This window comes from Microtus pennsylvanicus, chromosome 2, assembly GCF_037038515.1.
Source record: "Microtus pennsylvanicus isolate mMicPen1 chromosome 2, mMicPen1.hap1, whole genome shotgun sequence".
NCBI lineage: Eukaryota > Metazoa > Chordata > Mammalia > Rodentia > Cricetidae > Microtus > Microtus pennsylvanicus.
The window spans coordinates 33400083-33415151 of record NC_134580.1 but is presented as its reverse complement, the minus strand read 5'-3'; the positions used below and the strand labels follow the sequence as shown (position 1 = coordinate 33415151).

At 49.1% G+C, this 15069-nt stretch overlaps 1 protein-coding gene across 4 annotated transcripts; it reads left to right on the top strand.

The window, feature by feature from the left end:
* Positions 1-332: 332 nt before the first annotated feature.
* Positions 333-14178, top strand: Smug1 (single-strand-selective monofunctional uracil-DNA glycosylase 1). Of its 4 annotated transcripts, XM_075960843.1 has the most exons (6): positions 351-392; positions 1069-1256; positions 1417-1579; positions 3013-3137; positions 9456-9757; positions 10756-14178. In XM_075960843.1, the coding sequence occupies exons 5-6, from the start codon at positions 9467-9469 to the stop codon at positions 11308-11310; spliced, it is 846 nt and encodes a 281-aa protein (XP_075816958.1). In that variant the 5' UTR covers positions 351-392; positions 1069-1256; positions 1417-1579; positions 3013-3137; positions 9456-9466; the 3' UTR covers positions 11311-14178. The 4 variants fall into 4 exon arrangements, with proteins under 4 accessions (XP_075816957.1, XP_075816958.1, XP_075816955.1 ...); XM_075960840.1 differs by lacking the exon at positions 3013-3137 and having other exon boundaries at positions 353-392; XM_075960842.1 differs by lacking the exons at positions 1069-1256; positions 3013-3137 and having other exon boundaries at positions 333-392.
* Positions 14179-15069: the final 891 nt, after the last annotated feature.

Here is a 15069-nt window from a genome sequence, read left to right as displayed (position 1 = left end):
TAACTTTGAACTTCTGACACTTCTGCCTCCCTCATATGGAAACGGCCAAGGGTGAGGCAGTAGGAAGACGCTCAGGTGCAGTGGGTCACCCTTGGGGATGGATCAGTGGTAGGATCAGGAGCTCGCTGGGACTGCCCACTGGGATGCCCTGGTGGCCCCATGTCTCTGGGCTGGCCAGGTGGGCTGAGTCAGCAGGAGTCGCCTTGGGTGGGCACACTTTGGAAGCACATAGAAGGGTTCTCTCTCCAGGGTCTCACTGGCTTTCAACACGTCCTTCTGTTTCTGTCACTCTGAAAGACCCTTGGACGAGGACCTTTTGTCGGGAGGAGACCTCTCCAACGCCAAGGAACAGGCCGAGACTGCACGGATGCAAATCGCAAGAGGTTTATTGAGTAGACACACGTACCTGCGGGCGGCAAGATCTCTCAGAAGACTTGCGCGCCTGCCAACTGGAGGGCGGGCTTTTTATAGGGAAGAGCAAAAAGCAAGTTTACAGAAGCAAAAGCATGGTTATCGGAATGAGGCGGAGGGGGGGCATGAATGGTTTCCTCTCTCAGCATGGATGTCTGGCAACAGTCATCCTATTCCTATCTTATAGATATCCTGTTTTGCAGTCAACCTGCTTTGTTGATGTCCTATCTTATTGATATCCTGCCTTGCAGTTTTCCTATCTCATAGACATCCTGCTCTCTCAAGCACATGGGATGTTCTTACGAAAGCAAACAGGACGTTCCCTCGGGAGCATGCTAGCTGCGGGTTTTGAGGAGGGGGTCTATAGGGTCTTTCAACTCAAGTGGTTAGATTACAGGTATGAGCCACCACACCAGCCATACTAGCTTCCAATTCTGCCTCTTTGAAAACTGGGCATCCATATTTCCACCATCATGGAAACTGGTCTGAGGACCTTGGTTTGCTGATCTTTCCATTCTCTGAGGCTTCTGTCAGAAGTTTCTCTGTAGAACCAGGTCAGGCTCAGCCTGAACTACGAGGGCTTTCCTGGCTCTCCATTGTACAGACTGCAGGTTCCATATGCCTGCAAGCAAATTTCCACAATGCTTCTCCTCACAGAGACAGAAGAATGCTTTTGGTGCTGCTTCTATGGAGAACTCCAATCCAGGATACAGGCTGGCAGCTGTTAAGGGAGCCAGGTCAAAATGGTGAAGTTGTGGGTTTGGACACTAATGGTAATGAGGATGTGAGAGAAATGCCTTCTTGGATGTTATGCACACAGTAATGACCCATGGAAGGCTGCGGAGGTGAGATGTCATAACTTGGGGCAGCAGGAGGCGCTGGGAAGAGTCTCTGGTGGGTGAAGGATTAGGCACGGCTGGAAAGTCCAGATTGTTGTGAATGAAGTGACCTTTAACTTCCAAGACATCTTGGATTTAAATCGTACTATTAAACTACAATTCCCAGCGACCTGTGGAACTCATCGAGTTTTCCGGTGATTTGGGCATTTCCGGCGGAAGCGGACGCTGCTTGCCATTCTTCTAATTTAAATGCTGTTGACTACGACTTCCAGTGTCCTTTGCGCCCGGACGAAGAAAGGAAGCGGAAGCTGCATGGGGAGCTGCCGCAGGTGAGGAAGTAGGGGTCTGGATCTCAGCGCAGGGCGGAGGGCTCGCGGGCTCTGGAGGGGTGGTTGAGCTACTGCGCCGAGGTCTAAGGGGACCCCTATGAGCCCTGCTGCGCTGTTAATTTTGGTTTAAATCCCATGGATTCCTGGAGAGCCTATAAGGAGCAGGGGCTAACTAGTGGCTTGGGTTCTTGTTTTTATTTTACGTCTATTTATTTATATAACTTACACATTTGTGTGTTGTTCTGTTTGCATGTGCATCTACACATAGAAGAGGGCATTGGATCCTATAGGACTCGGTTAGACTGTTGTGAGCCGCTTTGTGGGTGCTGGGAATTGAACTCAAGACCTTTGGAAAAGCTACCAGTGTTCTTAACGGCTGAGCCATCTCTCTAGCCCACTGTGGCTTGGATTCTATTAAACTTCTTGGAGTTAATATCAGATAAACCGGATATGAGTATGAAGTTTATCCTTGACCACATATATCTCAGGGTCGCCAGCTGCTTTTAAATGTAATTTGAAATGGCTGACATGTCTTGAGCATCTGGGTTTTGACTTTTTGAGAAAAAAATTACATGTAGTTCAAACTGTCCACACCCTTGCTACAGGAGGATACTCCCGATCTGATCTTTCTGTCTCTACTTCCTGAGTGCTGGACCTATAGGGATGTAGCTTCAAACCTTGCTTATGCTGGGGGATTGAACCCCAAGGCTTCGTGTATGCTAGGTGAGCCCTCCACTGACTTGCAGCATCAGTCCATTGAGCGGATGGTGACTTTGGGTAGGACTGCTAGGCTTCCTGTTAGCGCTTCGGGAGTGTTTTGTCTGGGATAGGAAAGCTCAGGTTATACTGTGTGTCAGCTTGCTTGCCCATCTTTTTAGTTCATGGTTTACCCACAGCCTGTCTTACTTTTTATTCAATTTGTATTTCTTCTTCCAGCAAGAGACTGACACGTAGGAACTCATACATATCTAAAAGACAAACAGGTTAACAGCTGGTGGTAGGAGATGGAATATGAAGAGCCTAAATGACTTGTACAAGAGAACCTTCTGAGATGGCTCAGCTGGTAGGGTGCTTGCCGTCACACCTGATGACCTGAGTTCGATCCTCAGACCCTTGACTGTAGAAGTAAACCAGCTTTCCAAAGTTGTCTCTGACCACACGTGTGCTGTGGATGCCTGCTCTGCCCAATAAATAATAAATAAATAAATAAAGTTAAGGGAAAGAACAGCCAGGGCTAGAATTCAATTTAGCTGACTTAGGCTGTGATAGGACCGGGCTTTGAAAACTGAACAGTGAGAATGAGGTCTTGTCACTTTGTGTGTGCTCATCCGTGCTGCCTTCAGCACCTGAGTGCTGCTTTTTCTAGTACTGGTTCTACATAGGGAAGTGCAAAGCAAGGTCCCCGAAAGCATAGTTCATGTCACCATTTTCAGCTTTCCAGAATGTCCTGGATGCCTGTCTGCACAACTCAGTTCCAGACTTCAGGCCTGGTTGATGGTAACACACGCAGGTTCCCAGCACTTAGGAGCTGGAGGCAGGAAGACTGTCACAGTGTGAGGTGAGTCTAGTCTCCATCTTGAGTTTCAAGACAGCCAAGCCGTTTCCCAAAACTTATAACGTAAAATTAAAGTATAGCCGGGCGGTGGTGCACGCCTTTAATCCAGCACTCAGGAAGCAGGGGCAGGTGGGTCTCTGTGAGTTCGAGGACAACCTGGTCTAGAGAGCGAGTTTCAGAACAGCCAGGATAGTTTACACAGAGAAACCCTGTCTTGATAAAACAAACAAAAAATGAAGAAGAGAGACGGCTCAAGGTGCAGCTTAGGGATCGAGTACCTGCCTACCCTGTTCATAGGCCGGGCTCGTTCTCCCACACTGGGTTTGTGGGGTGGTGAGAGGAGCCCATCGGGAACAGCTCATTGGGGATGGGGCAGCTCAGTGGTAAAGTGCTTGCTTGGCCCCAGGGCTCCACTCTAACATGGGAGAAGCAAAAATGCATTGTTGGAAGGTAGCTTTAAACAAGATCAACAAAGTGGAAGTGGGTAGAGTCTGGCAGGGGCTACTGAATACCTGAGATCCAGGACCTTTTAGGTGCGGCAAGGAATTGAATAGAGCCAGGCTCCTGGTCTCCCTTCCTCTGGCTGGGGAGGCCAATGACTCTCAACCTTCACCAGGGCATCGTGAATTGCTTTGTTCAAGATACATATATCTTGGCTTCACAGCCAACTTCCTGTGTGTGGTATGCCAGGCAGTTCATTGCTGTGATAGATACCTGGGAAGAACAGCACCAGAGAGAAAAGGTAGATTTTGGCTCACAATGCAGAGGCTCCATTCTCTGGCTGTTTGACCTCTCATGGCTCCAGGTCTGTGCTGAGGTGGGTATCACGGGGGAAAGGTGAGTGTAGGGCAAATCTCATTTTATGTCAGTCAGGAAGCAGGGGGGCAGGAGGGAGGGAGAGAGACAGGACAGACCCTCCGGAGACAACCCCCCAGGTCCTGCTTCCTCGTTTACTCAGCTGTCTTAATAGTGCCATTGGCTGGGGACCAAACCTTCATCATTTTATAATCCTAGCTTGTAGGGTGGGGCCGCGCTCTGAGAATGTCTCTGTGCACTGAAGGAGATGGTTTGAGCTGCATCTTGAAGGATGAGTTTGAACTGGATGTGGGTCACCTTCTTGACTACTGGCTGATGTCCTGGCTAACTCAGTCATAATTGGTTGGGTTTCTGAAAATGACCTGTGTAGTTTTGGGTTGGGGTGGGAGAAGCATTTTGAAAGTGAGTGAAATGGCCAGGTACAAGCACTGGTTGTACGTAGAAGTGAGGACAGGGTTGTAGTTTAGAAGGCTGCTGCATTTCTTTTCCTTTTCCCATTCAAATACAACTTTATGAAGTGGGTATTATTATCCTTAACATTCAGATGTGAAAACCGGAGGTTCTGACCGTGGCTGCATAGCTTCGAAGAGTCTGTTCAGAGTCTGATAATCATCCTGTTCACCTCTGAGGATTCTTGAGTGTGGGAAAGAAGCTGGGCTGGGGTTAGGGACTTGTAGAATTAGTGGGGTGGCTGATCAAACCGTCTAAGGCAAGATGGTGTGGGTGGTTAAGAGCGTGGCTTTGTGTCAGATAGTGTGGGTTCAAATCCCAACTTCATTACCTGGTAACTGTGACCCTCGGCAACCTGCTGGATCTTGTTAAGCCTCAGTCTCCTGGCTTGCAACGTGGGAGCAATATTACCCACCTCATGGGGTTGTTATGAAGATCAATGGGGCGTACCTGGTGGAGAGCAATTGCTTACCACCTGGAAGCTGCTGTAATTAGCCCTCCCAAGTCTCTGGGCTGTGACCATGCACCTGCATCTCATTCGTCAGTGCAACATTTCCAGGACATGCTCATCCTGGACGGACTGGCTCGTTACAGATGTCATTGGAGAGAAAGGATGCCAGGAGATGTGTCCTGACAGTGTAGTTGGGCCTGGTTCAGGCTTTAATCCCAGCGCCTAAGAAATGGAGGTGAGCCAGCAAAATGGCTCAGGAGGTAAAGGTGCCTGTCACCAAGCCTCTGAGTTCAGTCCCTGGGATCCACATGGACAGTGACAACAGGCGTCTGTGAATTGTCTTCCATAGATGCGTTACAACTCATGTATCCTAAACACATGCATAAAAATAGAGTTTTATATGTTTGCCAGAACCAGGCAGTGGTGGTGCACGTCTTTAATCCCAGCACTCAGGAGGCAGAGGCAGGCGGATCTCTGTGATTTTGAGGCCAACCTGATCTACAGAGTGAGTTCCAGGACAACCAGGGCTACACAGAGAAACCCTGTCTCTAAAAAATAAGACTAAAGCCCCACACAAGCAAACAAACAAACAAACAAACAAAAAAGAAGTGGAGGCAGGAGGATCAGGAGTTTATGACCTTTATCAGCTACATAGCAAGTTTGAGACTAATCTGGGTTACGTGTGACCCTATCTCAATAAATAATAAGGAAAAGGCCAGAGATTTGACCTTGTGGTTAAGAGCACATACTGCTTTTGCAGAGAACCAGTCTAGTGCCCAGTACCCACCTAAGCGCACAGCTTCCTGTAACCCCAGCTCCAGGAGATCCAGTGCCGCCTCTGGCTTCCTTGACCACCACACATATGTGGCATGCATTCTCTCTCTCTCTCTCTCTCTCTCTCTCTCTCTCTCTCTCTCTCTCTCTCACACACACACACACACACACACACACACACACACACACACACACACACACGAAGATAAATTTTTTTCTTCTCTAGGGGCTGGTGGTTGATTTTTTTTTTCCCCCGAGACAATTTCTCTATGTAGCTTTGACTGTCCTGGAACTCGCTCTGTAGACCAGGCTGACCTCAGACTCAGAGATCTGCTTGTCTCTGCCTCCTGAGTGTTGGGATTAAAGGCACGTGGTTGGTTCTCCCTCTCTCTCTCCCCCCCCCCCCTTTAGACAGTCTACATAGCACTAGCTATGTAGACAAGGCTGGCCTCAAACTCACAGAGATGTGTTAGGATTGTAGGCATTAACACCACACTTGGAACAAAAAAAAATTTTTTTTAAAGAAAAGAAATGTACCTAATCCCCCAAAAAGAGAGAAGAAATCTATTAAGTAGCTGTGCCTGTTTTTTGTGGGCTGAGTTCCTTATTCTTATTCCAGAGACTGAGGCAACAGGATCACAAGTTCAGGGCCAACCTAGACTACAGCTTGAGTAACTTAGTGAGATGTATCACTCACCATCTAAATGAAAAAGGGTTTAGGAGCTCCTCAAATGAAAGGTATCTAGTGAGATTTAAAGTAAGCAGATCACAGGGCACCCTGTCTTAGGCCATGTGGAGGGCACTCCTCGTGCCTGGCACCATGCCCATGTTGAGCCGGCCAGTACAGCCTCTGTATGGTGTGCTGTTCAGGTGAGGATCCACACTAACTCCCGTCACTGGGCCCCTGCATCTATCATTAATGAAAAGATTGTGAGTAGCTCCTCAAACAAAAGATATTACGTATAGGTTGAGTAAAGATATAATTTTGGGCACCAATAACTCCATCTTCCAGACAAGAAGAAAGGGTGTTTTCCAAACCCAGTATTCACCTTTTAATCTGGCCTAAGGTACATCCTCCTTCCTAAATGCCTACTCCACAATAAGATTACGAGTGCTGCCTGCCAACAATTAGGGCAAGGACGGGTGACTTGTGGCAGGACTTCCCCCAACCTAAGACAGGATACTGGGAATCCTAGGACGGGTAAGGGGGATAAAGACCTGGTCCTCACTCGACCTAAGAATCATAAGGCACCCCTCTGTTCCCAGGAGAGGTAAATTGCTTCACCATTCGAGAGGAGGGTCTCCCCTTGTCCCAGTCCCTTCTCCTTTAGATCTGACACCATGGTTGGACTCTGACTTGATGCCCTCCACTTAATAGCTGCCTGTCTTTATAAAAGAAAGGGGGATCTGTCAGGAGCCAATTTCCTCCTAAAATCATTGCAGGAACCATCACCCTGGGGAGTCTGCAGAGAACCCCACACCCCTAATTGTGTTAAGAATGGTTCTATTGACAGAGCCTACCCCACACCCAAATTGGCTGTTAATGAGAGCTATCTGTTAGCGGAACCCACCCCACATTCCAAACTATCTAGGGAGCTAGGTGTGTCAACTCGTGACTTCCTGGCCTACAGTGACCTGACTGAAGGTAACCTCCTGCCTACGTGACCAACGAGAACCATGTGACCAACGTGAACCACGCGGCAAGAGCCCAGGCCCCTGTGCCCATCCCCCAACTCTTTACCATATATAAGCTGTATATATGGTACATCTCTAATAAACGGAGGCTTTGACAGGAAAAAAAAAAGAAAAAGGGTTTAGGACTGTAGATTAATTGTAAAGCGCTTGCCTAGCACGGCGAGAACTCAGGTTTAACCCTCAGGAGAGAGGCAGAAAGGAGAAATGGAGAAAGAAAAGTGCTGTGTGTTCCGCATGGCCCAAGAGCTGGTGGCTCAGGCCTCATCTGATGAAAGGCTTGGGATGGGGTGCTATTATGGCATTACCAACTTGACAGGGTCGGGGTCGCATTGAAGATGAATCTCTGGGCAGTCTGAAAGGGTTTCTAACTAGGTTAACTGAGGTGAGAGGACCTAAGCTTAGAGTGTGGTACCATTCCATGGGGCCGTGGGCTGTCCTAGCCTTTCTGTTGCTGGGATAAAACACCATTACCAAAAGCAAGTAGGGGAGGAAAGGGTTTGTTTTAACTTGATGTTTCACATTATCAAAGGTCAGGACAGGAACTCAGTGTAGGAACCTAGTGGCAGGAACTGAAGCAGGAATCATGGAGGGGTCATCCTTACTGGGTTGTTCCTATGGCTTGCCCAGTCTGCTTGCTTGCTTCCTTCCTTTTTTTTTTTTTAAGATATATTTATTTAGGCCGGGCGGTGGTGATGCCTTTAATCCCAGCACTCTGGAGGCAGAGGCAGGCAGATCTCTGGGAGTTTGAGGCCAGCCTGGTCTACAAGAGCTAGTTCCAGGATAGGCACCAAAGCTACAGAGAAACCCTGTCTCGAAAAACCAAAAAAAAAAGATTTATTTATTTATTATGTGTACAACATTCTTTCCATGTATGCCTGCATGCCAGAAGAGGGCACCAGATCTCATAGATGTCTGTGAGCCATCATGTGGTTGCTGGGAATTGAACTCAGGACCTCTGGAAGAGCAGTCAGTGCTCTTAACCTCTGAGCCATCTCTCCAGCCCTCTTTCTTTCTTTTATATGTACATCATACCATAGATATATGTTCAGGATTTCTTTTTTTTAAGATGAATTTTTTTTATTTACTTATTTTTATTTTGTGTACATTGGTGTTTTTCCTGCATGTGTGAGGGTGTTAGATCCTGGAGTTTCAGCCAGTCGTGAGCTCCCATGTGAGTGGTGGGAATTGAACTTGGGTCTCTAGAAGAGCAGTAAGTGCTCTTAAGTGCTGAGCCATCTCTCTCTCTCTCTCTCTCTCTCTCTCTCTCTCCTTTGTTTTTCAAAACAGGGTTTCGCTGTAGTTTTGGAACCTGTCCCAGAACTAGCTCTTGTAGACCAGGCTGGCCTCGAACTCACATCCACCTACCTCTGCCTCCTGGAGTGCTGGGATTAAAAGCACACGTCACCACTACCTGGCTCAGTCTGCTTTCTTATAGCTCTTGGGATCAACAGCCCCGAGGTGGCACTGCCTGTATTGAGCTGCGCCCTCCCACATTAGTCATCGATCAAGAAAATGCAGCACAGGCTTGCCCACAGGTCGGTCTGGCGGGGCATTTTCTCAAACTGAGGATCCATCTTCAGCATGACTTTAGCTTGTATCAAGCTGACATAAAAACAAACCAGCACAGCATAAAAAGGAGAGTTCTAGCCAGGTGTGGTAATAGACGCCTTTAGTCACAGGTAGAATCAGGAGGAACTCGAGTTCAAGGCCAGCCTGGTCAGTGCATGGAGAGGGAGAGGGAGAGGGAGAGTTCTAGTTGGATATAGGCATTCATCACTTTCTGAGTTTTGACTATGACTGCAGTGTGATCAATCACTTTATGTTCCTTCAGCCATGACGGACTGTACTTTCTGAGAGCTGAGATGAACCCTCCCTTCCTTCAGTGGCTATTGCAGCTACTTTGTTGCAGTGAGACAAGTAGCTAATGTAGGGATGCTTGAAGTATCAGAAAAAGGAGGACTCTGGAAGTGGGAGCAGAGGTCCCTTCATTCCCAGGAACCTGAGTGAGCTTGTAGTAACTGACAGAGCTTCCGAGGGTCTCTTCTGAGCCAGGAAACGACAGTGAGAACCGGTAGCTAGTACAGATCCCAATACTGGGGTGAGCCTGAAGGAAACTCTGTCCATTTCTTTTCCAGGTAACAGTGGCATGGCTGTGTCCCCGACTTTCCTGCCTGGGCCTACCCATGAACCTGCAGGTGCTTTGATGGAGCCTCTGCCTTGCACTCCAAGCTTGGCTGAGGGCTTCTTGGAGGAGGAGCTTCAGCTCAATGCCGAGCTTCACCAGCTGCAGTTTCCAGAGCCCGTGGGTGTCATTTATAACCCAGTGGATTATGCTTGGGAGCCGCACCGCAACTACGTGACCCGCTACTGCCAAGGTCCCAAGGAAGTGCTCTTCCTGGGCATGAACCCAGGGCCGTTTGGCATGGCCCAGACTGGGGTAAAGGCCTGGCTTCCTCTGGTGGGCGGTTCAGAGGTGGAGGTTTGCCTGGGCCTGTTGTAGAAGAAGAACCTAGAATTGGCTGGGAAGTGGGTGGGCCACCCACTCCCTCTCCTGCAGAGCATATATCGTCTCCTGTGGTCTCCACACACTCCCTCTCCTGCAGAGCATATAACGTCGCCTGTGGTCTCAAGCACTCTCCTTGCTTCTCTGTTCATAGTTAACCAAGCACATTAATGGCAGTCCCGTTTCTCCTGTGAGCACTCCACTAATTGCCTCTGAGAACTTTCCCTTCCGCCATCCTGCCCTGTACCTTACCTTGCCGGATCTCCCTTGTCCCTAGAGTGGTTGGAGTCAGGAGAGAGGCTAGGGCTGCTGGATCCTCCCGGAACACTGACTGTGGGCAGGATGGGGGGGATAGGAACTGTTGGCCATCCTGGTGGCAGCCCCTGGGTCTCCGAAAAGTTCCTAACAGTGTCAGGCGCAGGCCAGCCTGCTTTTCCTTAGGGATCTGGGTGAGGGTCTGTTTCAGTAGGCTGCATTACAGGTGGAGGAGGTAAAGAAGCCCCAGGGCAGAAGGCTCAATCGCTTTTATTGACCCCAGCCAAGTGATGAAAGGTGATCAATGATGATCGATGGGAATGACAGCCTGGGGCCTGGGCTGGGAGGGCACCCAGAGATCAGTGCTCAACCTGGCTTGTCTCCTTTCACCCTGGCCAGCTTTCTGTTTCAGGAGATCTGTCTGTCACCAGTATTCGAATCATGCCTCCTATTGGGCAAATGTCCCAGTGTTCCTAGTGCCAGGAGAAAGTAGAGGCACATGGGTTTTGCTGGTCACAGTTTACAGTGGGAAAAACGGGAGGAAACATGGACGGGGGCAAACCATAGGGCTGGGAGTCCCTCACAGACTCGATGGTGAAGGTGAGTGAGATCATCATGACAGCCTGACCATCTCCAGCTGAAATCACCTTGTGTCTCTCTCTCTCCTTCCCCCACAGGTACCTTTTGGGGAAGTGAATGTGGTCCGGGACTGGTTGGGCATTGGGGGCTCTGTGCTGACCCCTCCCCAAGAGCACCCTAAGCGACCAGTGTTGGGACTGGAGTGCACACAGTCAGAGGTGAGCGGAGCCCGATTCTGGGGCCTTTTCCGGGCCCTCTGTGGACAGCCCCAAGTCTTCTTCCGGCATTGCTTTGTCCACAATCTGTGTCCTCTGCTCTTCTTGGCTCCCAGTGGACGAAACCTCACCCCCGCTGATCTGCCGGCCAAGCAGCGGGAGCAGCTACTGGCGCTCTGCGAAGCAGCCCTGTGCAGGCAGGTGCAGCGGCTAGGGGTGCGGCTGGTAGTGGGAGTGGGACGTCTGGCAGAACAACGGGCGCGAAGAGCTCTAGCTGGACTGGCTCCAGAGGTACAGGTGGAGGGGCTCCTGCATCCCTCTCCGCGAAGCGCACAGGCCAACAAGGGCTGGGAGGCGGCAGCCAGGGAAAGACTCCAAGAGTTGGGGCTCCTACCTCTGCTAACGAGTGAGTGTTCAGCCAGGCCTAGCACACCTTAGAGATCACTTTGCACGCAGGCTTTGCCGGGCTCCCTGTTGGAGGAAACGTGTTCAGCACTCTGGGCTTTTGTCTAATGCTAGGCAGACCCTGAGCGCAGGGTGGGCAGCTCTCCTCCCTTAAGCCTCACCCTTTCGTCTCCAGTGGCTTGTTCTGTTCAGTGTCCACAGAGGGGGGCCTCTGCACTCGCCGGCCACATCAGTGTCCACAGAGGGGGAGGGGCCTCTGCACTCGCTGGCCACACCATTTCCGTGGGGACCTCTGTGTGCAGAGGGTCCTTGATAGGGATGTCTGGGGTCATATTTGAACTTTTGGAGGAAAGATAATTTTAATTTTAATCTTTCCTGTTTTGTTTTTATTGGCATTGTCTTTGGCACTGCCTCATACACACTAGGAAAGCTCATACTGATCTACCTCAGACTTTTTGACACTAATTGTACGTATTAGTGGGGTTCAGTGTGATGTTTCCACACATGCATTAAGTGTGATCGATTGAGTTTGTCCTCTCCACAGCTCCCCCTCCCCAACCAGAGGGCAATCTTTGATCCCTACTCATCCTTACAGAACACTTGCCTCTAGCCGGCTTCTCTCCTCTCCTCCCAGGGACCAGGACAGACATCACATTGAGAATGAGCTTCTGAGCCAGGTGTCCAGGCATACCCTTGTAATCCCAGCACTCAGAGACAGGAGGGTCAGGTTAGGCTCTGTCTCAGAAACAAACAAATAATAAAAAGTGAATTTCTTCAGGGAGACCGAGGTTGGATCCGAGGGACACTTATATGTGGCAGACTAGGAAAGATCTAGATCTTCATTCCCCTTTCCCTGTGAAGCCTGTGAACTTTTTTTTTTAACCTCTCTCAGTTGGGCAGTGGTGGCACATACCTTTAAACCCAGCACTTGGAAGGCAGAGGCAGGCGGATCTCTGAGTTCAAGGCCAGCCTGGTCTACACAGTGAGTTTCAGGACAGCCAGAGCTACACAGAGCTACTCCTGTCTTAAAAAATTAAAACTCCTGTTTTGTTTTTGTTATTGTTGTTTGTTTTTAAAATTTGAAGCAAGGTCTCATTGTGTTGGCCTGTAACTCATGGTATAGACAAGATCCAGCCTTGACCGCATAAGAAATCTTCCACCTCTGCCCTGAGTGCTGGGTTTAAAAGGATGGGCCACCATATCCTGTTCCCTTCTGAATTTTGAGACACGGTCTCACTGTGTAGGTGGCTGTCCTGGCACTTTCTCTAAAGACCGACCTGGCAGCAAACTTGTGGTGATCTTCTGCCTAATGCTGGGATTATAGGCATCTGCCACCCTGCCTGAGCTGCTTATGAACAACTTTTCTAAGTCTCAAGATTCTCTGTGAAATGGGGTTTCTGCCTCCTGCCCCTGATGTGAGGTGTGAGGACTGAGGGAACACTGTGGTGCCCACCACACACTCTTCTCGCTTGCCTCTCTCTGAGCTGGGGTACCATTGCACTATGAGGGCATTCCCTGTCCGCCCTGAAGACCTTTCCTTACTGGGGAAGCCAATGTTAGGAAAATTTCAACCTGTGACTTTCAGATTAAGCATTAAAGACCCCTAAGCCTTCTCACGTTGGTTCTCTTTCCCCTCTGCGCTTCATTGGTGGGAGAATGTTGGTTTTAGGACATTCCCTCCCGCCTCCTCTATTCACTTTTGGCAGAAACTTCTCAGGTAGCTTGGGGAGGGGTATGTGAGACTTCTAGCCAACCTAGCCAACCTGCAGGGGGGTTGATAGGGGGCCTGTCCAGTAGTTCATCAGGTACTTGTGGCACTGTTGGGGTTGATGGGGAGGCTGATGTCTCCTCTATCTCTTAAGTGGTTGGTTGGGTGATGTGTGGTAAGGGCTAGGGAGTAAGCTACAGTGGGAACGTGGGACCACCTTAATGAGGGGCATGTGGTCTCCTTATTTCCTGGGACTCAAGTCATCTCCAGCATTCTAAAAACTAGTAAGATTTTAATCAGCTGTCTCAGTTCCTGAGAGGGAACTTTGAGGTTTCCTCAACAATAGAAATGTCAGGGGGCGGGAGAGATAGCTCAGAGGTTCTTCCAGAGGTCCTGAGTTCAATTCCCAGCAACCACATGGTAGCTCACAACCATCTGTAATGAGATCTGGTGCCCTCTTCTGGCCTGCAGGCATAATGCAGGCAGAACACTGTATACATAAATAATAATAAAATAAATTTTTTTGTTTTTTTAATATTTATTTATTATGCATACAATATTCTGTCTGTGTGTATGTCTGCAGGCCAGAAGAGAGCACCAGACTTCATTACAGATGGTTGTGAGCCACCATGTGGTTGCCGGGAATTGAGCTCAGGACCTTTGGAAGAGGAGGCAATGCTCTTAGCCACTGAACCAACTCTCCAGCCCATAATATTTTTAAAAAACCAATAGAAATGTCAGTATTATTCATGTCTGAACCTCAAAGTACAGGAGGGTTTGTTGAACTTTGCTGCGGGATAGAGACCAGCCCCCTAGAAAGACCAGCTTTATGTTTTGATGGTTGGAACTTTGAAGGGTGATCTCAGCCTGAATGTCAGGGTGGGACAAGGCTAGAGATTGAGTTCAGCTGAGTGGCCCATGATCTCTACCAATTATCCCTATATAGTGACCCTGACCAGAACTTTGTACACTGGTTTCTGCCAAGCTTGCTGGTTGGTGGACACACATATGTCTGTTTCGTTTTGGGTAGTTGGTGCTGGTTTGTGTATTTAGTCGTGTTTTCTGTGTGTCTTTTGGGAGTTCAGGGGACTGATTTGGATGTACAGTGCTCACTGCTCTATCACTGAGCTATATTCCTAGCCCTTGATTTGTATTTGTGATAAAATATAATAAATACAGTGTTTTTATTTCTTGAGTTTTGTTTTGCAATTTACTAAAGCTGAAGGGTTTCCGGGAAGACTTGTGTCTATAGATAGTTGGCAGAAGTGTGGACAGCAGTCACGTTGTTGGGACCTCCCTAAGCTGGCGACTCTGCGGACTCCAGATCATCGTCAGAGCTACCTCGCAGCATCTCGTCATCACGAGTGGTCTCCTGTCTCTGTAGCTCCTGCTACGGGTGGACGATTGTGGTGGCATCGTGAAAGCTGAAGAGGGGAAGCCGCTGCACGCTTGCGTGTTTGGCTGAGGTGGGGAGGAGACGCTCTGGTGGTCTTGAAGACTGGAAGAGTCAGAGCTCTTCAAGGGATTAAGGAAGGGGTGGTCAGGTGAGAGAAAAAGTGAGGACAGTCAGATGCACAGAACACACGTGCAGAAACACCTGATAGAAGCCCACGTATGAAGAAGCCCAGTCAGGCAAACATTTTGCTCACATTCGAGAACTCCCAACCCATAGATACTCGCACAGTTTATTCATGTTTGGTGTGTGGCAGAAGAATCCTTGCCTAATGGCAGCTGGTAAACAAAGAGGTAGGCACTGGAGTCCCAGTATCCCCTCTAAGGACATGGCCTGTGACCTCACTTCCTCCCATTGGGCTCCACCTCTTTAGGCTCTGCCACCTCCCTGTGGGACAGTAGGCTGGTGGCCAAGTCTAAGAGGCATGGTTTCTGGGGAACGTTGAAGATCCAAACTTCAGCAAAGGAAGTGAAGGCGATGCTGTCGTAGGGATGTTGCAGGGAGAAAGGGCCCACTTGTTTAGCCCTGCCGCCGGGCTAGCTTAGCCCCCAAAAATCACCACACACAAAACTGTATTCATTAAAACACTTTTTGGCCCATTAGCTTTAGTTTCTTATTGGCTAATTCTTAC